The sequence below is a fragment of the Coregonus lavaretus genome, assembly GCF_964263955.1.
Source record: "Coregonus lavaretus genome assembly, chromosome: 7".
Lineage (NCBI taxonomy): Eukaryota > Metazoa > Chordata > Actinopteri > Salmoniformes > Salmonidae > Coregonus > Coregonus lavaretus.
The window spans coordinates 34577152-34599586 of record NC_139994.1 but is presented as its reverse complement, the minus strand read 5'-3'; the positions used below and the strand labels follow the sequence as shown (position 1 = coordinate 34599586).

The window sequence follows — 22435 nt, the reverse complement described above, 5'->3', positions numbered from 1 at the left end:
GTTGAGGTCAGGGCTCTGTGCAGGCTAGTGAAGTTCTTCCACACTGATATCGACTAACTATTTCTGAATGGACCTCGCTTCGTGCATGGGGGCATTGTCATGCTGAAACAGTGAAGTGTCTTCCCTAAACTGTTGCAAACAAAGTTGGAAGCACAGAATCGTCTAGAATATGCTGTAGCGTTAAGATTTCCCTTCACTGGAACTAAGGGGATTAGCCCGAACCATTATTCCTCCTCCACCAAACTTTACAGTTGGCACTATGCATTGGGGCAGGTAGCATTCTCCTGGCATCTGCCAAACCCAGATTTTTCCGTCGGACTGCCAGATGGTGAAGCATGATTCATCATTCCAGAAAATGCATTTCCACTGCTCCAGAGTCCAATGGCGGCAAGCTTTACACCACTCCAGCCGGCGCTTGGCATTGCGCATGGGGAGCTTAGGCTTGTGTGCAGCTGCTCGGCTATGGAAACCCATTTCATGAAGCTCCCGACGAGCAGTTATTGTGCTGACATTGCTTCCAGAGGCAGTTTGGAACTTGGTAGTGAGTGTTGCAACCGAGGACAGATGGTTTTTACTCTCTATGCGCTTCAGCACTCGGCGGTCCCGTTCTGTGAGCTTGTGTGGTCTACCACTTCGCGGCTGAGCCGTTGTTGCTCCCAGACGTTTCCACTTCACAATAATAGCACTTAGAGTTGACCGGGGCAGCTCTAGCAGGGCCGAAATTTGACGAACTGACTTGTTGGAAAGGTGGCATCCTATGACGGTGCCACATTGAAAGTCACTGAGCTCTTCAGTAAGGCCATTCTACTGCCAATGTTTGTCTATGGAGATTGCATGACTGTGTGCTCGATTTTATAAACCTCTCAGCTATGGGTGTGGCTGAAATAGCCAAATCCACTAATTTGAAGGGGTGTCCACATACTTTTGTATATATAGTATATGTGGGTAGCTTAGTTTGTTGTTTAATTGAGTGCATTCGAGTGCTATTTTGCCACAGTTAGAGCTTTTCATATGTGTGCATTTTTATTATAAGACTACTGCTAAATACTTTTACTGTTTTGTGTAAACCAGTGCTTGACATGGGTAGGAGCTCACTGGAGCTGAGTACCGCACCTAAAATGTTCTACTGCTTGAGCTCCTGTTCCTCTTTTAGAACAGTGGTTCTCAAAAAAAAATGTAATTTAAGGAACTCAGTCCGGCTTTAAATTTACTCCTGAATGTTGTAATAGTAGAATGCACAAGGTGCAATTTCGAATTTGGGTAGTGCATCATCAGTTCCTCTTGTCATGTTAGTCATTGCATACCTTAGAGAGTTATTTATAACTTGTCAGAAATGTCCAGATCAACTAGCCCATGTCAGCTAAAGTTGATTTATTTCATATTTTTAGCCCGTAGATAGTTGTAATTTTTTTGTCACTCAAATATCACATGAATACATTAGACATGGCAAAATGTATAGAATTGCAAGAAATGCAGGATGTTCCCCAATGCTGGAAGAGGGGTCCCGAGTTAAAAGGTTTGGGAACCCCTGTTATAGAATATTAGCTCAAAAGTATTGTGGAGCTCCTGCACCTAAATATAAACAGTACCGGCACCTATTTCAGTCCAAGTCAAGCACTGGTGTAAATACAAACTAAACATATTAACAGCTATGAACTTTCATATGAACTGTATTCAAATTGTGTTATGTATAACCCACAAATATGCTAAAATAAACAATACTTTTCTATACGTGTATCCAAAATATTGAAAAGAGAAACACATTTAAGCATTATTGGGATTTTGAGAATACCAAGGGGTGCTCCTAAATACAAAGTGCTGTATTAGCCAGTTTTCTTTTTTTGTCTATTTCTTCTCTGTCAGAGCAACATTTTTTGTATGAGTGTATGTATGTCTTCTTTGTTGTTTCTCTGAGCAATACATTAACAAGGGTACATGTACACCTCAGAGCCAGTGAGTGTGTTTGATTAAGTTTAGACTGATAATGATGCTTCCTCTCCCACAGGAGGATACCCGCTGGGCTGGGGCCCAATGTGGCGTTCACTAATGCTGCAAGTGACTCACCTTACAAGACTTAACTTGTACCTCTAATGAGATATCATATAATCATATGATTTACATTGCAATTTCATGACAAGACATTACCTACCTGAGAAGACTACAACTTACCTGCCAACTGATCTCATACATTGGAAGACAAGCCATAGGAAAAGCACCTAAGTCTCCATTGTCTTCATTTATCCTGTTCATCCAGGACACCTATTATCTGCCTAAGGCGTCCCACACCTGGGACCTGTAACACAAGCATCTCTCAAGCTACTACTGACCCTTACCTCGATCAGCCACATGGACCAGCACCAGACAGCTCCTTCTCTGTCCAAGCTGGAGGTGGACGTGGACCTGGGCTTTGCTTTATTTTTTCTTGCCCTCCTCTGCTTCTTCCTGCTACTGACAGTGGTGCGCTGCGCTCAGACAGTGGTGGACCCTTATGGTGCCATCTCAACCTCCACCTATCAAGAGGAACAGATCACCAATTAAGAAGAGAGGCCCCCACCAAAAAAAGAGGCCCTCACAAATCATGTGCTGGAGAGAGTTGACATTCTGCCACTCACCATGCTGGAGATATACAGCAGGAATCCCTAAACTTTGTGAAAAGATGGCCTAAATGAGGGATGTCATTTGACTTAGCAACAAACTCTGGTTTATTTGGGAGATGCAGCAGAAATGGCTAGTACTGTAGGCTAAGCCTACGTAGACCAGTGTATAATCCAAGATTATCACAGCGGAAAGAATAATAATCATTTCTACAATGGCAGCTGAGTTGCATTGTTCATTTCTATCCTTTTGTAAATAAAGTTTTTGCATGAACTATACTGTATCTATTTCTCTAGTCTGTACGTTCCCTGATGAGTGATGAATGTTTAATGCATTGACTGTATAGGGTTTAATGCCAGACAACCTTATCAGATCTTGCAATGTTGACTGTATTTAGAGTGGGTTGACACTCTTATTTTATTTTATGTAAAATGAGAGAATCAGAGCATGTGGAAGTTGTCACAATTTAGGCAGAGATGCCCTCTACACTGTACTATATACATTGAGTGTACAAAACATTTCCATGACATAGACTGACCAGGTGAATCCAGGTGAAAGCTATGATCCCTTATTGATGTCACTTGTTAAATCCACTTCAATCAGTGTAAATGAATGGGAGGAGACAGGTTAAATAAGTATTTTTAAGCCTTGAGACATGGATTGTGTATACGTGCCAGGCGTACCGGGTTGAGTGTGTCAAGAACTGCAACGCTGCTGTGTTTTTCACACTCAACAGTTTCCCGTGTGTATCAAGAATGGTCCACCACCCAAAGGACATCCAGCCAACTTGACAAAACTGTGGAAGAATTGGAGTCACATGGGCCAACATCCCTGTGAAACGCTTTCGACACCTTGTAGAGTCAATGCCCTGACAAATTGAGCCTGTTCTGAGGGTTATAGGGGGTGCAACTCAATATTAGGAAGGTGTCTTTAATGTTTTTGTACACTCAGTGTAGAAACGTATTACATTTTACATTTTACACGTATTGAAAGGGTCATGTCAGATAACTGGCAACAGAGCTATCAATTAACCCTGAAACATGTAACAAAAAGTGTGTGCTGACCCTAGAATAAAGCCATTAGCTTTGCAACTTGAATTTACATAGGTAGAACCTCAATTGCTTTATTCTTGCATCCTCTCTCCTTGCCTCCTTCTCAAAACCAATTAGAGAAGGTCATGGGGCGGGGTTTTTTTCTCCATCCAATGGCTTTTTGAGGAAACTGAGAGGATGAAAGGAGTATGCAATTGATGTTTTCCCATAGCCACTTGTGGAACCTCTATGGATGGAGTGTACACTTTTCCCTTCACAGTGTGGATTAAAGAAGAATGCCTAATGAGGATATGAAATCAATACATAATTTTACAATCATTATGGGCAACATCATTAGCTAGATACACTCAACCAAAGATATTACAGGATTCGATTTTTGTTGTAGCAGCTAGGTTTTCTACACAATGCACACATCTAAACAACGTTAGAGAACACGGGGGTAACGTTATCTCCCACTGCCCTGTTAGGAGGAGTCCTCGTGGTGGGGGTATCAATCGCAAGCTAGCCTGCACACCCCTGGTGCTTTTACTTTGACTAAAGATTATGTATGGGAAATTGGACAAAGCGATAAGCTACCTGCGTTTAAAACACAAAGGTCTACGAACCGCAGCATGCTGAAAAAAGAGGCGAAACAGAAGTCCTCGACATACCCTCCCAATTGTAGGCTGGACAATAGAACGAACCTTGGGTGCTAACGCGTTAGCTTAGCTAGCTGACTGGATTTACGTCGTTAGCAGAAGTGGACAGTAAATGCTTTTGCGGGACGCTTCAGGTGAGAATCTTTTTTTTGCAAATCAATTTGGTAAACCGAAGAAATTAAGTATTCAGCCATACAAAGCTAGCTAGTTAGACATGTACCTAGCTAGCTATACTAGTTTACATAGCTACCTAAAACATTTGGATTGGCTAGCAACTTTCGAAACTCAACTCCACTTGGAGTTATTTACTAACTAACGTTACACTGAACAAAAATATAAACGCTACATGTAAAGTGTTAGGACCCATGTTTAATGAGCTGGTCCCATGTTTTCCATATGCACAAAAAGCTTATTTCTCTCAAACGTTGTACACAAATTAGTTTACATCCCTGTTAGTGAGTATTTCTCCATTGCCAAGATAATCCATCCACCTGAGGTGTGGCATATCAAGAAACTGATTAAACAGCATGATTATTACACTGGTGCACCTTGTGTTGAGGACAATAAAAGGCCACTCTAAAATGTGCAGTTTTGTCACACAACACAATGCCACAGATGTCTGAAGTTTTGAGGGAGCGTGCAATTTGCATGCTGACTGCAGGATGTCCACCAGAGCTGTTGCCAGAGAATTTAATGTTCATTTCTCTACCATAAGTCGCCTCTAACGTCGTTTTAGGGAATTTGGCAGTACGTCCAACCCGCCTCACAACCACAGACCACGTGTATGGTGGTGTGTGGGCGAGCGGTTTGCTGATGCCAATGTTGTGAACAAAGTGCCCCATGGTGGCGGTGGGGTTATGGTATGGGCAGGCATAAGCTACCGACAACAAACACGGTTTGCTGATGCCAATGTTGTGAACAAAGTGCCCCATGGTGGCGGTGGGGTTATGGTATGGGCAGGCATAAGCTACGGACAACAAACACAATTGCATTTTATCGATGGCAATTTGAATGCACAGAAATACTGTAATGAGATCCTGAGGCATATCTGTATTCCCAGTCGTGAAATCCATAGATTAGGGCCTAATTAATTTATTTCAATTGACTGATTTCCTCATAAACTGTAACTCAGTAAAATCTTTGAAATTGTTGCATGCTGCGTTTATTTTTGTTCAGTATAAATATGGTTTTGAGTTTAACTTTACTAAGCTAGCTAGCTAGCGTTACGCGCTGGCTAGCAGTTGGCTCATTATATATTTACATTTTAGTCAGTTAGCAGATGCTCTTATCCAGAGCGACTTACATGAGCAATTAGGGTTAAGTGCCTTGCTTAAGGGCACATCGACAGACTTTTCACGTAGTCGGCTCGACCTTTCGGTTACTGGCACAACGCTCTTACCCACTAAGCTACCTGCGTTAGTCTGATTAATCAGGCTGTAAGACATGTTAATGATATATACTTATTAATTGTTTATTACAGCCATTAGTTTATTATTTCCATTAGTTAAATAATTTGTTAATAGCTGCCTTCTTTTTTAAGCTAATGCTTGATACTTCTTTGAACTAATGAAAGGCGTTGTCGTTTGTCTTGTTTTATTAGCAACTGTGTAACATTTCACATGCCAAATGTGTTGATTTGTTCGACCTGAAATTAGTTGATTTGTTTGGCACTCAGTTGTTCAATCAAATGGCAATATTCTCAATGTATACTGTACATTACAAATCCTGTTTTTAATATCTAAACAAATTATGATAACATTTAACTACAAGCTATGCTATGTGCTCTTACAAACAAGGAAGGAAATCAATGTTTCAATGTTGTGTTCGAGACCACCTAAAGCAAAACCGATTCAAGACCAAGACCGGAGCAAATCTAGTCCGAGTAAAGACCGGAGGGGGGTCAAGGTGTGCGAGACCGAGACCAGAAAAATGTTAGTCCAATTCAAGACCATGATTGCAATTTTGTCAAATTACCACCATAATAAGAGTTTAAATGTCCAGTATTTCTGTGTTCATATTTCAGAACAACATATACATTCTTTAGACATTCAAACTAGTGAAATAATGCATGCTGAGGGAAAATAAAGCCACTCTGCAAATTATTACTAAACGAAAAACAGTGGGGAACAATGGGCCTTCTACGCCTTGAGAGAAGGGCTAAGGATTTATAAAATAATGATTATAATAATGATGTTCTGATTTAATCTCTTCTGTATTTGTTGGAAAGGAAAATGTTAACATTGAAGAGAAAAAAAGATCCAATCAGGATTTTTCTTTGCTGGTCTCTGGGGAGATACATTTAGCTAGCTAAATCAGCCATTGGCTAGGCCATCATAAACTAGATTAAGGCATCTGCCATTCAACTGTATTAGGGCAAAATTTGGGAGTGACAGTGGAATCAACCAATCACATTTTCACTTAATGGGAGGGACCGTTTTTACAAAAACTTATGGAAACTTCTGCCTTCTTGAAGGCCAACAGGTCACTGCGCAATAGCAAGCAGTAGTTTTACCACAGTCTAGCTAGCTAGCTTTTGTTGTCGGCTAGTTTGCAGCAGGTGTTAGCTGTGCCACTAGAGATCCTGGTTCGAATCCAGGCTCTGTCGTAGCCGGCTGCGACCGGGAGACCCATGGGGCGGCGCACAATTGGCCCAGCGTCGTCCAGGGTAGGGGAGGGAATGGCTGGCAGGGATGTAACTCAGTTGGTAGGGCATGGCGTTTGCAACGCCAGGGTTGTGGGTTCGATTCCCACGGGGGGCCAGTATGAAAATAATAATAATAATGTATGCGCTCACTAACTGTAAGTCGCTCTGGATAAGAGCTTCTGCTAAATGACTAAAATGTAAATGTAAAATGTGTTATCCAAGAGGATGTTGCAAATGATCATCATCTGGTGAGTGGAATTGTGTTTTTAATTGCAACGCGTTTGCTGTTGTTCGCCATCTCTTTGAAAATAACTTGTGTGCGAAACATTGTGGCATTTGAAACATCTGTACATATACACCCCCAGGAAGAATATGACACAATTTTCTGACAAGCGACATCTTAGATATGGTCGTTTTCATAAATTCTTAGAATGTTTGGGAATTATGTATACTAAGGCGTACTAAGAAAATTCTATAGTAATATAGAGTGGGAAAGCGGCCGTGCGTTTGGACAATTGCAATAAATAAAACCAAATAAAAACATCTGTCTTGTCCAGGACTGTAGTCTACACAGACCGGTGCGCTATAGCCAATCAAAGCTACAGTAGGCCTTTATACAAACAAGCCATTTGCCACACGGGGCTGTCATCATTCACTTTGAACTGGACTGTGTGTTTACAGGAAGTTGCGACTTTAGATCATTAGAACGCATTCGCCAAAAGCCACAAAATAAACCTGAATGGATTTCTGCAAATATGTAAACACCACAGGAGTCCTCTTACATTTGGGAGCTTTACAGTCCTATTGATCAAACAACCATGAAAAGGTAGGCTCTCTCTCTCTGTTATGCACATCAACAACAATGAGATCAACAACTAATGCTAGCCAGAACAAGATCAGCTAAAATCTAACAAAGGAACTTTAGATAAACCCTCTCAAACTTTTTCAGCTAGTTTGCCATCAAAATTGCACTTATAAACGATGGAGAATTTTATAATTCCTCGTCCTTCTGCAGCTTGCCTGCCAATGCATGCTTCTCCCAACCAAGCACCCAAGCTAACTGGCTAAAGTTGGCTGGCTTGCTAGTTAGCTACTTCCAGACACAAATGAGAAAACACCTCACTCTGACCATTTTACTTGCCGTAGCAGAGCTGGTTAGGCTGTTTACATGTTATCTAGAGCGTTCTTGACTAACTATTACTTTTTTTTGTGTACGTTTACTGACACCGCTCATATTCAGCTGGTGTTGCACATTCGTAAATTAATCAGTTCTGCGCTCTGGCACACTCAGACGAGAGTGCTCTGAAATTGGAGTAGATAGCCAGAGTGAATTTACGAACGCAAGAGATATGCTATCTGGATAACAGTCGCTCAAGTTCTTGCTAACTAACCAAATGACACCTGCATCTCTAGATGTGTATAGGCACTGAAAGATGATATGAGGGGAAAAGTCAGTCACTCACCCACTCCTCCAATGGCATGGCATGACATCCTCCTAGAAGCTAGCTATCTAGCTAACGTTAGGCTCCGTGTTTTTAGCTTGCTACGTAAATAGATACGCTAGCCTATTAGCCACGTTATGACTGACTTGTGATCATTGCCCTTGTTAATTTGATTGGATTGACATTCCCAGCCTTAGTTACGTTCATCCGTTTTTGTCCAGAATATTGAGTCATTGAATCAGTGCATCCTGAATGGAGGCAGCAAACAATTTACCAGGCCAGCTGTGATTTTACAACCTGATAGCAATATTGTTAGGACTACCAATAAATGTATTGCCGAGTTATATTAATCAGGCATTGAGCTGCATCCATCTATTCTGCCCACATTGCCTTAGTGTACGTCATGGAACATTGAGTCAAATATAACCTATTTTTAAAACCTTGTATAAAGTTGGTTTTGTAGCATAAATTGGGAATTTGATATTTTTGACTGATTTATGATTGTCTGTTTGTTTCATATCTGCAAAGTAGTTAAAACGTTGTCAGTTCAACTTTAAACTTTGGGTCCCCAGTTTCTTTGTGTGCTAAACGTGAAATGTTTTTTTACAATGGGAAGTAATAGTTGTACATTTCGATTGGGAAATGCTTAATGGTTGTGTTTTTGTTTTCTTATGATTGGGACCTACTGGCTTATTATGTCCTAGTTTATGGACTGCTTATCCTTTAACATCATGCTGTGTGTGATGACTGCTGTCTTTCCGTCAGTACTATGCAGTTGTGCCTAGAGAAGTGGGTATACTCAAATTTTCCCCCAAAGTTTGCAAACGGCCCTCCCAGCGAAGGAAAGGCAACCTGTGTGAAAAGTCCTGTTTGCGATTGTGTAGGTTACTTTTTGCATTATTTCTCTATTGTACTACATCATTGATAAATCGTATACCTACACTACACTACTTTGATACGAATCAGTAGGGATTAAGAAGTGAGTATACGCAATGCCCACTTTTTAAAAAGTGGGTATATGGCTTATACCTGCATATAGCTTACACCACTGGCCCTGATTCAGGGGTTGGGTTAAATGCGGAAGACACATTTCAGTTGAATGTATTCAGTTGTACAACTGACTAGGTATCTCCCTTTCCTTTGTGTTTGACAAAAAGTGCACTCCTACATGAGTGCGCTTGGATTACGGTTGCTGTCCTTTCAGAATCACGAACCTGTCACACACTGAAGGCCTATAGGTTTGCCACTGCGCAAACATGTCTATAATAGATATAAAGGCTGTTAAGATACTGTATTAATGTTTCAAGAAAGGAGTGTATAAATTTGGCTTGGCGAAGCGTTTTTATGCGCTGACTGAATGGAAGCTGATAATTATGAGTTTTTTTACTCCGCTGGTCTCGGGAAGAAATTACGAGTTCTCACTGTCCAAGACCGAGTACAAGTGTATCCGAGACAAGACCGAGACACTCAATATGTGGTCTCGAGACCGGTCGTTCTACAACATTGGCATGTAGCCTAGCGGTTAAGAGCGTTGGGCCAATAACCGAAAGGTTCCTGCTTTGAATTCCCGAGCCGACTAGGTGAAAATGTGTCTGTGCCCTTGAGCAAGGCAATTAACTCTAATTGCTCCTGTAAGTTGCAGTGGATAAGAGCTTCTGCTAAATGACTAACATTTAAAAAAGTAATGCTTTGTCAACAGGACCGGAGTACAGACCTACTGCTGAAAACCTGAGTGCCCCAATTGAAGGAAGCTGTCACAGTCTTCCTAGTCATGGAGAGTGGGGATGATGAGATGGCGATGACTGTGGAGGAGTGTCAGGGCTGGATACGGGAGGAGGTGGAGAACCAAGACTTGGTGGCACTCAGGAGGACCCAGCTGGCCCAGATGCAGAACCGAGTGCAGCGGAAGGAGAAGCAGGCCCTCTGCACCCGCACCCTCTTCAACACCGCCTGCGAGTGAGTGTTTTTCAGCCTGTTGGCCTAAGCGTTTAGCCTGGTCCCAGATCTGCTATCATGTCTATTCCTTGTCACTTTCCCTTAGTAAATATAAATGTTTGCCTTGACAGTGAGCAGTGGAGTTGGCAAGAGCACAAACCAATCTGGGATCAGCCTATAAGTGTTTTTTTGGTCTGCAATGCTTGCATCTGTGTGTATAGTTTGTATCATATAAGTATTCCAAATCGACATACCTTCATGCAGGACAATAGTTTTGTTCTGGGACAAAAACACAGAAGCTGAAAAAAGTTGCAGCATAGAATATAGATACTTGTGAGGCTGTTGGGTCTGCGGCAGTGCTGTTGAACTCGTGGCTGTGCTTGGTCACTGATTTGGCTGTTGACTGTGCAGGGGGCTATGGTTCCGAATTCGGGCTACTCTGGCGAAATTCTGTTTAATAAAGTTGGATCAAAGCTGAATAAATGTCTGCAAGATCACATAATGATCGTGTTCTACATAACAGAACCGAATATAATAGCATAGTATAACGTTACTGTAAGATAAACAACCTAATTTCTTATGAGATTTTAGGATGATTGTGCGATTGGTCGCATTTTTCTCTCATGCTGCCAAAACTCAACAGCGCGAGCCACTAGGCAAAATGTGCTTTGATTGAAACAAAGCACAAGTGTGCTACAGTTTAACACCATCTGCGCTAAAATTAGCTCACTGTACATAATTAAAAACAACACTACATAACTCAAGAAGATCTAAATGCATATTCCCATGAAACTGATTGAGATCAAATGGTTTGCATGCAGACGCTGCATGGACGTTTCACCAGTTAAACTTTGAAGAATTATAATTCACGATTGAGTGAGAAATGTGAAGGCAGGGTGACCATAAACATTTGTGTGTAAAGAAACGCATGCACAGAACGTCGAGAAGAGGCTTCCAGGGGGGCGGAACAGGGCTGTTACCTTCGGAACTGCAGCCCCTGTCTTGACTGTTTGACTGTTTCTCCACAGGTCTGTGGTGGAGTGTGAGACCGTTGTGAAGGAGCTGTACAGCAGATTGGGCATGGAGTACAGAGACACAGACTCGGAGGACGAAGGAGTGGGCAAGCAAAGCATCATTGAGATCGGTGATGCGGACAGAAACGACAACACCATGGCCACAGACAGTGGTAAGGGTTGAATATTTTCCCGGTATTTTACAAATGGTTCATCCCAAGATTAAATCACTTTTATCCTGGGTAACACAGTATTTCCCGGGAGTGTCATTGTAAAGCATATAAATATGTCTGGATTTGATTAGAGCTTTGATTGGCATTAAAATTCAAGCCTGATGCTTCCTGAGCCTGATGAGCCATACATTTTATGAGCCCAAGGCCAAATGATTGTGCCGTTATCCAATACATAGCCTATAATATAGGCTACCGCACGCACAACAGAATTACATAAAAGCACATAGATGTAGCTATGCTCTCTTGGGTAAATAAATGAAACAAGCTCCAGTAGGCTAATCTTTTTGTATGTATTGTGTTATATGGACTGGAATTACGCACCTCGTTCAAAACATGAAGCAGGGAGAGAACGTGATGCTGGTGCAGGACATGCGGCCTACAAAGTTACAATTATAGGCTAGCAAATTTGCTTTACATTTTTGAAATATAATAGGGCCTATTTAAAATTTGTGTAATTAGTAGGCTGAAGCAAGCGTACCTTTCATAATATTTCCCCTAATGTTATGGGACGTGCGTATTAACCTACCTCTTTCTCTCTTTGTTGCTTCATTCCTTCCCCGTTTTCAACAGTTCAATGAAATACGTTTTGTTGTCCTTCATCATTGTAATGACATTCTTGAATAACATAGGACTAGAATAAGATGCAGACGGCTTTCACTTCTCTTCACCAAGATTGAAAGGTTATGGGTCTGAACCACGATCCTGCTTGCTTTACAGACGTCATCACGCAACAGACGTCATTAGAGCGCGCAACAGAACAGTGTACTGTCTACTCTCGGTTTGTTGTTTTTGTGAAATTATTTTCATTAAATAGTAAACTATGGGTAAAGTTTGTATTGCTACGTGTGAGATGTTTTCCACACAATCACAAGATGAAGATGAGGTAGAACTGGAAAATGGACAGGGATTTGTCTGCCCTAAATGCACCTCCATCAAGCAACTTAGGGAAGAGATCCTCCGGCTGTTAGCTTGGTTGCAAGACAAGGATAACCTGCTTTCTAAGTACACCGACCTTGCTGTAACCCAGGCAAACCGAATCTCAGTTTTAAATGCTTCCTATAGCAAAGCTGTCGATGAGTTGGGCGGCGTTGAGCTGTCCCTGTTAAGCTCAACTCCGCGACCCATGGGAGACTGGACACTCGCAAGGCGTAGGAGATCGGGGAGGCAGTCTGGCCATCCTTCATCTATCCGAGAAGATCCGATCCAGCTATCAAACAGCTTTTCCCCGCTTGAGACGGACCTACCAGCCCAATCATGGCCGCCCAGTGGCACCCTCCTACACGGCCACCACAGTTTAGCAGGTCGCTTCCCCATCAGATTCCATCATGACCACCATGATTGTGGGCAGCTTGATGGTGAGATATTTTGTCCTGCCTACGATCTGTGGACCGACCAAGGTCCACTGTCACCCAGGAGCCTGTGTCCATGATATCAACTCCCTCCTGCCCCCGGTTCTGGCTAACTACTCCAATATTGACACCATCGTCAGTCACGTAGGTTTTAACGACCTTCGTTTTAGGCGATCAGAGGGAGGACTACAAAAAAGGATTGAACACCCTCGCTAGCACAGGGAAGAGAATAATTATCTCTGGCCCACTCCCGTCCTACCGAAGGGGTTTGGAACGTATCTGCCGACTCTTTGCCCTGAACGAGTACCTGAAGAAACTTTGCAACGATAGGAATGTCTCTTTTTGTGACAACTTTGATTTGCTGTGGGAGCAACCAGCACTTTCTAAAAGCGACAGAATTCACCCTAACCACAGGGGTTCCAGGATTATTCCCAGCAACATCGCAAACTGTTTTAGAGACTGACGGACAGGGTCTGGTAGTGCTCCAGTTCTCCCTGTCAGAATAAGCAACAGAGGACTTGGAAAGCATATCAACTCCTGTAGAAATGGTAGAAATGGCACTATGGTTATTGCGAGTAACCTAATTTATGTACCTTTAACTCCGCCTTCTAATGCGTTTATACAAACTGTCATCTCCTACCATTCTGTTAGATTGGAGACCTTTGTAACGTTAATAATTTGGTGGTTATTCCATTGGTTACCTCGAGGCAGATGCTCCAGGGACAGAATGGCCCACACTCATTGAATATGGCGCTTTTAAATGTTAGAGCAATCACTAGTAAAACCTTTCTCGTGAATGGCCTCATTACTGAGCGCAAAGTTGATTGTGTGTTTCTCACTGAAACATGGCTGTCATCAGACTGTAGTGCCGCTCTTATTGAACCCCCCTCCCCCCGGACTACAGCTTTTCATATCAGAAAAGGGAAAAGGGGTTGGGGGACAGCCTCTATTTTTACAAATGCTCTCGGCTGTAAGGATATTTTGTTTGCTGACTTTGTGTCTTTTGAGCATCATGCTATACTGTTTAAATGTCAGCCACCAGTGCTGTCCATAACACTGTATAGGCCACCAAAGCACTGCCCCACTTTTTTACTGATTTCTCTGAAATATTTTCTATTGTCCTTCAGAACTATGATAAAGTCATTGTTCGGCGATTTTAATATTCATGTTGACCAAGAGACTGACTCCAAGGCCATTGAATTTAGGAATCTTTTGAGCTCTATGGACTCTATCCAACATGTTACTGGGCCCACCCATAACCGCGGCCGTACTCTAGACCTGGTTATTACCAAGGGACTTTCTATTGACATATCCTCTATTGTTGATGTTGCTTTATCTGATCACCACTGTGTATTTTTTACTACCTTGTTGCCCATAGCACAGGGTAATACTGAACGCATTATTAAGAAACGCTATCTTACCGCTGAAGTTGCTACAGATTTTATTGAGTGTAGGGTTAGAGTTAGACATGATTGGACATGATTTGGAAAGGCACACACCTGTCTATATAAGGTCCCACAGTTGACAGTGCATGCCAGAGCAAAAACCAAGCCATGAGGTTGAAGGAAGTGTCTGTAGAGCTCCGAGACAGGATTGTGTTGAGGCACAGCTCTGGGGAAGGATACCAAAAAATGTCTGCAGCATTGAAGGTCCCTAAGAACACAGTGGCCTCGATCATTCAATGGAAATGGAAGAAGTTTGGAATCACCTAGACTCTTCCTAGAGCTGGCCGCCCGGCCAAACTGAGCAATCTGGGGAGAAGGGCCTTGGTCAGGGAAGTGACCAAGAACCCGATGGTCACTCTGACAGAGCTCCAGAGTTCCTCTGTGGAGATTGGAGAACCTTCCAGAAGAACAACCATCTCTGCAGCACTCCACCAATCAGGCCTTTATGGGAGAGTGGCCAGACGGAAGCCACTCCTCAGTAAAAGGCACATGACAGCCCGCTTGGAGTTTGCCGAAAGGCACCTAAAGGACTCTCAGACCATGAGAAACAATATTCTCTGGTCTGATGAAACCAAGATTGAACTCTTTGGCCTGAATGCCAAGCGTCACATCTGGAGGAAACCTGGCACCATCCCTACGGTGAAGCATGGTGGTGGCAGCATCATGCTGTGGGGATGTTTTTCAGCGGCAGGGACTGGGAGACTAGTCAGGATCGAGGGAAAGATGAACGGAGCAATGTACAGAGAGATCCTTGATGAAAACCTGCTCGAGAGCGCTCAGGACCTCAGACTGGGGCGAAGGTTCACCTTCCAACAGGACAACGACCCTAAGCACACAGCCAAGACAACGAAGGAGTGGCTTCGGTACAAGTCTCTGAATGTCCTTGAATGGCCCAGCCAGAGCCCGGACTTGAACCCGATCGAACATCTCTGGAGAGACCTGAAAATAGCTGTGCAGCGACGCTCCCCATCCAACCTGACAGAGCTTGAGAGGATCTGCGGAGGAAAATGGGAGAAACTGTTTTTGCTTTGTCATTATGGGGTATTGTGTGTAGATTGAACACAAATATAAACGCAACAATTTCAAAGATTTTACTGAGTTATAGAAGGAAATCAGTCAATTTAAATAAATGCATTAGGCCCTAATCTATGGATTTCACATGACTGGGCAGGGTTGCAGCCATGGGAGGGTGTAGGCAGCCAGGCCCACCGACTTAGAATGAGTTTTTCCCCACAAAAGGGCTTTATTACAGACAGAAATACTCCTCAGCAACCCCCCCCATTCCCCCTCTGACAATACCGCAGGTGAAGAAGCCAGATGTGGAGGTCCTGGGCTGGCGTGGTTACACATGGTCTGCGGTTGTGAGGCCGGTTGGACGTACTGCCAAATTCTATAAAACGACGTTGGGGGCAGCTAATGGTAGAGAAATTAACATTCAATTCTCTGGCAACAGCTGTGGTGGACATTCCTGCAGTCAGCATGCCAATTGTACGCTCCCTCAAAACTTGAGACATCTGTGGCATTGAGTTGTGTGACAAAACTGCACATTTTAGAGTGGCCTTTTATTGTCCCCAGCACAAGGTGCACCAGTGTAATAATCAAGCTGTTCTTGATATGCCACACCTGTCAGGTGGATGGATTATATTGGCAAAGGAGAAATGCTCACTAATAGGATGTAAACAAATTTGGGCAAAATAAGGAACATTTCTGGGATTTTTTAAAATTTTTGCTCATGAAACATTGGACCAACACTTTACATGTTGCGTTTTATATTTTTGTTCAGTGTATATAACAAGACAATTAGAAATGGCAGACAGGCTCATTTTTCTAACTTGATCACTATTAATCAGAATAATTAGTGCTCTTCTCGACCATTGATGGATGGCCTGATAAATCCTACTCCATCAAACCTATGTGAACTTTCCTCCACATCTAAATGTGATGAGTTTGCAGAATATTTCAGAGATAACCAACATTAGGCTGGCTATCAGTAAAGCAAGACCTGATGAGAAGTTTGATTTGTGCCCTAGCCTACCACGCAAAGGCTCAATGGATTTATTTTCCCTGGTTGACACAGACATGCGCAGGAAAGTGATATCACAACTTAAGCCTTCTTACCTGCCTTCTCGATCCTATCCCCACCACCTTCTTCAAAACAGTTTTTAATGGCATATCTGAAGAAGTGCATGCTATTGTTAATCACTCCCTGCACTAAAAACTGCTATGGTGAATCCCCTTCTGAAGAAAAGTAATCTAGATTATTCAGCCTTCCATTCTTAAGCAGGAGAAATTGGTTTTCAAACAGCTAAATTATTTTTTAAGTGGGAACTATATTTTGGAAAAATGTATATCTGGTTTTCAGAGACAGCCTTAGTTAAAGTGGTAAATGATCTTAGAGCCAACACAGATGCCGAACAGCTCTGTGCTTGTACTCTTGGATTTAAGTGCTGCATTCGATGCTGTTGACCATGATGTCCTTCTGGACAGACTGGAGAGGTGGGTTGGCCTCTCAAGTCCAGTTCTAAATAGGTTTAGGACCTATTTAACTGGTCGCAAGTTTTTTGTCACCCTTGGTGAACATAACAGAGAAAATACATATCACATGTGGCCAGTGGTGGAAAAAGTACCCAATTTTCATACTTGAGTAAAAGTAAAAATACGTTAATAGAAAATGTCTCAAGTGAAAGTCACCCAGTAAAATACTACTTGAGTAAAAGTCTAAAAGTATTTGGTTTTAAATATACTTAAATATCAAAAGTAAATGTAATTGATAAAATGTACTTAAATATCAAAAGTAAAAGCATAAATCATTTCAAATTCCTTATATTAAGCAAACCAGACGGCACCATTTTCTTGTTTTTCTTATTTACGGATAGCCAGGGGCACACTCAAACACTCAGACATAATCTACAAACGAAGCATTTGTGTTCAGTGAATCCGCCAGATCAGGTAGTAGGGATGACCAGGGATGTTCTCTTGATAAGTGCATGAATTGGACAATTTTCCTGTCCTGCTAAGCATTCAAAATGTAACGAGCACTTTTGGGTGTCAGGGAAAATGTATGGAGTAAAAAGTACATTATTTTCTTTAGGAATGTAGTGAAGTAAAAGTTGTCAAAAATAAAAATAGTGAAATAAAGTACAGATAGCAAAAAAATAACTACTTAAGGAGTACTTGAAAGTATTTTTACTTAAGTACTTTACACCACTGCAAGTGGCGTTCCACAAGGTTTGATTTTGGGTCCGGTACTGTTCAGTTTATATATGTTACCCCTTGGCAGCGTTATCAGAAAGCACAGCATTGATTTTCACTGCTACGTAGACAATACACAACTTTACATTTCTCTGTCACCTGAGGATTTTAGCTCCACGGATAAGTTATTAGACTGTATTAGTGATTTAAATACATGGATGGCTCACAACTTCCTCCAGCTAAATCAAGACAAGGTACTTATTGTTTGAACCAAAGCAGAGAGAAAATCTGGCCGCACATTTTAATTCAGAGGCAAATAAAGTTAAAACACCAGGTAAAAAAAGTTAGTAGTTAGTTTAGATTCTGAACTAAATTTCAAATCACACATTAGGAATGTGACCCAAAAAGCTTTTTACCACCTGAGGAACATTGCCAAGGTGTGGCCGTTTCTCTCTCAGGCTCATACAGAGAGACTCATCCATGCTTTTATTACAAGCAGGCTTGACTACTGTAATGCTCTCCTTTCTGGTCTACCCAAGAAAGCCATTGGTCAACTGTAAAACATACGGAATGCTGCAGCACGGGTACTGACCAAGACCAGACGGAGAGCACACATTACACCGGTTTTAAGGTCTCTGCTCTGGCTGCCTGTGAGTTTTAGAATTCATTTTAAGGTTGTTCTATTGGTTTTTATATTAATCCACGCTTGTGCACCCCAATACATCAGACATGCTTTTAAGTTATGTACCCAGTAGGTCGGCGCATGTGACAAATAAAATGTGGTTTGATTTGTTTGTGTTGCGCTCTTTCACTGAGTTGTAAAAGCAAGCAGAGCAGAAACTTGCTACTCTTTAGTTGACTGATGTAGCTGGCAAGGTGACAGCTGTTTAACTTAACAGAAAAAAACTAAACTAGTGTTTATTCTCAGTGCTGAGCTAGTATTGTAACTGACATGTACAGTAATGTTAGCTAATGTTGCATCCTCTCTCGACTGAGATTAATGAATAAGCTACGCTAGCTAGTAGCTACCACAGCCAGGTCAGCTCTAGCCTCTAGTTATCTGTCAGATAGCGATATGAGGTGGCTATTATTACTATCTAACAGCTGTTGTTTGTCCAGCAATGTTATTTTAGGCGTATGTGACACAGCTCACTTACCAGCCATGGTCCCAGCAATTTTGCACCCTATAGGTTAAATTACCAGAGATTCTCACATGGCCCTTATATTGTATTACTGGGCTATATCAGCCATTATGCTAGATGTAGTTTGAACAGAGCAGAGTTGGAGAGACTTGCACTTTCTCTTGAGCTATTTTTATAGCCTACCTTTTGGAGTGGGAAGATTTTCAGATGGAAAAATATGGGTGATCAATATTATCAATATTTAGGCCTATTTCTAGGCAATGTAGTAAACTAAAGCCTAATCATAGGCCTATTTAGGAAGTACATTTCTTTGGAAAGATAACTGCCCCATGCTTCTCCACCCATGCATAGGCTGTAGCCTACTCTATTTAATTGAGACATTTACATTTAAGTCATTTAGCAGACCCCCACACGCACCTGATCTTGCAGGTATGGCTACTGAACTTGAAGCAGAAAGAATGATGACAGCGACACTTGCTACGTTTTGTATAGGCCTATAGCCTACATTTTAGGAGGACGATTTGCAGGCAGAGACAAAAATGGGTCATCAATACTTACTGAAAATGAAAAAGCGCAACGCTCGCTCACAATAGTAGCCTAACCTATGTGCGCGTTGTGCCTTTTTCCTTTTCAATGATTGCAATTTTTGGTTGCACTTCAACTCACGTTGGTTGATCACCATCCACTTCTTTCCATTATCACGTGTAACAACACCTGCACAGGATCGGTACATCCGAACATCACACCTGCGGGACAGGTACAGGATGGCAACAACAACTGCCCGCGTTACACCAGGAACACACAATCCCTCCATCAGTGCTCAGACTGTCCGCAATAGGCTGAGAGAGGCTGGACTGAGGGCTTGTAGGCCTGTTGTAAGGCAGGTCCTCACCAGACCTCACCGGCAACAACATCGCCAATGGGCACAAACCCACCGTCGCTGGACCAGACAGGACTGGCAAAAAGTGCTCTTCACTGACGAGTCGCGGTTTTGTCTCACCAGGGGTGATGGTCGGATTCGCGTTTATCGTCGAAGGAATGAGCGTTACACCGAGGCCTGTACTCCGGAGTGGGATCGATTTGGAGGGTGGAGGGTCCGTCATGGTCTGGGAGGTGTGTCACAGCATCATCGGACTGAGCTTGTTGTCATTGCAGGCAATCTCAACGCTGTGCGTTACATGGAAGACATCCTCCTCCCTCATGTGGTACCCTTCCTGCAGGCTCATCCTGACATGACCCTCCAGCATGACAATGCCAACAGCCATACTGCTCGTTCTGTGTGTAATTTCCTGCAAGACAGGAATGTCAGTGTTCTGCCATGGCCAGCGAAGAGCCCGGATCTCAATCCCATTGAGCACGTCTGGGACCTGTTGGATCGGAGGGTGAGGGCTAGGGCCATTCCCCCCAGAAATGTCTGGGAACTTGCAGGTGCCTTGGTGGAAGAGTGGGGTAACATCTCACAGCAAGAACTGGCAAATCTGGGTAATCAATACTTTGATATAGAGGATGTCTTAATAAAGACAATCAAAAGTCTTTGTATTTTTTCATTTGTTAGACCTATTGGTTAAAGGTGCAACACAATATTTCTTATTGAATTACCTTTGATCTAGTTCAGTCTTATTAATAACTTAAACATATTTAATAATGATCTCTTACCTAGCTACTAGCTTGGTTACTGTGGGCATTTTTGCTTACTTTTTGTTCTAAATAGAGACTGCTTATTGGATTGTGTAGAAATGTAGGAAATGAGCTTTAGATGGCCCAAAAAAATCTGGTGGGGGAGGACCCCCAGACCTCCCGCCAGGTTAAGTCCCCCCCCACTTTGAAAAGAAAAGTGCCGCCCCTGCTTTTAGCTATCCCAAAGCCTATGACCAAGAGGCATGATGAGGCAGTCTTTAGTTATTATGCCCCCAGCCTCTGGAATAGCCTGCCAGAGAACCTGAGGGGGGCTGAAACTGTGGACATATTTAAGAGAATTTAACACACCTTTTTAGGTTTGCTTTTCCTTAGGGTGCTTTTTAGTCGTTCAGTTTTTGTTATTCTTTTGTTTTATCATATGTTTGTTGTGTAGTAAATATTAGTTTTTTTTTTTTTTTCATTGTATTCATTTTTTTGTGAAGGACATTGGGTTGCATTCCATGTCTGAAATGTGCTGTACAAATCAAGTTTGATTTGAAAAAATAACTGCTATAGCCTACCGCCATCCCCGGTTCTCTCTTCTTTCAAACTCCCTGTGAGTTCTATTGGCTGCTGTATTTAACATTCAGCAAACAAGAGCTTGCGGCTCTCTTCGAATAGTCTATTAGTATAAGAAAATAAATGTCCAGCAAGCTGGGTCTCCAAGAGCTAAGGAGAGAGGCCAGCAGAGCACAGGTGCGTATTGCGCAAGAGAAAGAGGCTAAAGTTAGAAGCTTATGCATAACCCATCATTCATTAGCTAAATATAAGGCTAATAACTGCATTGAATGTATTACCTGAAAGGGGTAGGCTAGGACTCCTTGACTTTTTCCACATTTTGTTACGTTACAGCCTTATTCTGAAATGGATTGGAAAAAAAAAAATCCTCAGCAATCTACACACAATACCCCATAATGACAAATCGAAAACAGGTTATTTATAATGTTTTGCTAATTTATTGAAAATAGAAGACAAATACCTTATTTACATAAGTATTCAGACCCTTTGCTTTGAGACTCGAAATTGAGCTCAGGTGCGTCCGGTTTCTACAACTCAGGTGCGAGATGTTTCTACAACTTGATTGGAGTCCACCTGTGGTAAATTAATTTGATTGGACATGATTTGTAAAGGCACACACCTGTCTATATAATGTCCCACAGTTGACAGTGCATGTCAGAGCAAAAACCAAGCCATGAGGTCGAAGGAATCGCTCCCCATCCAACCTGACAGAGCTTGAGAGGATCTGCAGAGAAGAATGGGAGAAACTCCTCAAATTCAGGTGTCCCAAGCTTGTAACATCATACCCAAGAAGACTCAAGACTGCTTCAACAAAGTACTGAGTAAAGGGTCTGAATACTTTTATAAATGTGATATTTCAGTTTTTAATTTTTAAAAAATTAGCAAAAATGTCTAAACCTGTTTTACTTTGTTATTATAGGGTATTGTGTGTAGATTGATGAGGAAAGAAACAACACATTTTTGAATAAGGCTGTAACCTAACAAAATGTTACAGACTTATTCTAAAATTGGTTAAATTATATTCATCATCAATCTACAATGACAAAGTGGAAACAGGTTTTTATAAATTTGTGCAAATGTATAAAAACATTATACTGAAATATCACATTTACAGAAGTATTCAGACCCTTTATGCAGAACTTTGTTGAAGCACCTTAGGCAGAGATTATAACCTCGAGTCTTTTTGGTTATGACGCTACAAGCTTGGCAAACCTGTATTTGGGGAGTTTCTCCCATTCTTCTCTGCAGATCCTCTCATTCTTCTCTGCAGATCCTCTCAAGCTATGTCAGGTTGGATGGGGAGCGTTGCTGCACAGCTTTTTTCCGGTCTCTCCAGAGATGTTCGATCGGGTTCAAGTCCGGGCTCTGGCTGGGCCACTCAAGGACATTGAGACTTTCCCGAAGCCACTCCTGCCTTGTCTTGGCTGTGTGCTTAGGATCGTTGTCCTGTTGGATGGTGAACCTTCGCCCCAGTCTGAGGTCCTGAGCGCTCTGGAGCAGGTTTTCATCAAGGATCTCTCTGTACTTTTCTCCGTTCATGTTTCCCTCGATCCTGACTA

General features: G+C 42.2%; 1 protein-coding gene across 1 annotated transcript in view; it reads left to right on the top strand.

Moving 5' to 3' along the window:
* Positions 1–4334: 4334 nt before the first annotated feature.
* Positions 4335–22435, top strand: part of setdb1a (SET domain bifurcated histone lysine methyltransferase 1a) — a 30973-nt gene continuing 12872 nt past the window's right edge. Inside the window, exons 1-3 of the mRNA XM_084165534.1 lie at positions 4335–4419; positions 10071–10327; positions 11335–11492. Of these exons, the coding sequence (XP_084021660.1) occupies positions 10143–10327; positions 11335–11492 (343 nt within the window). The 5' untranslated portion in view covers positions 4335–4419; positions 10071–10142. The remainder of the gene's footprint in view (positions 4420–10070; positions 10328–11334; positions 11493–22435) is intronic.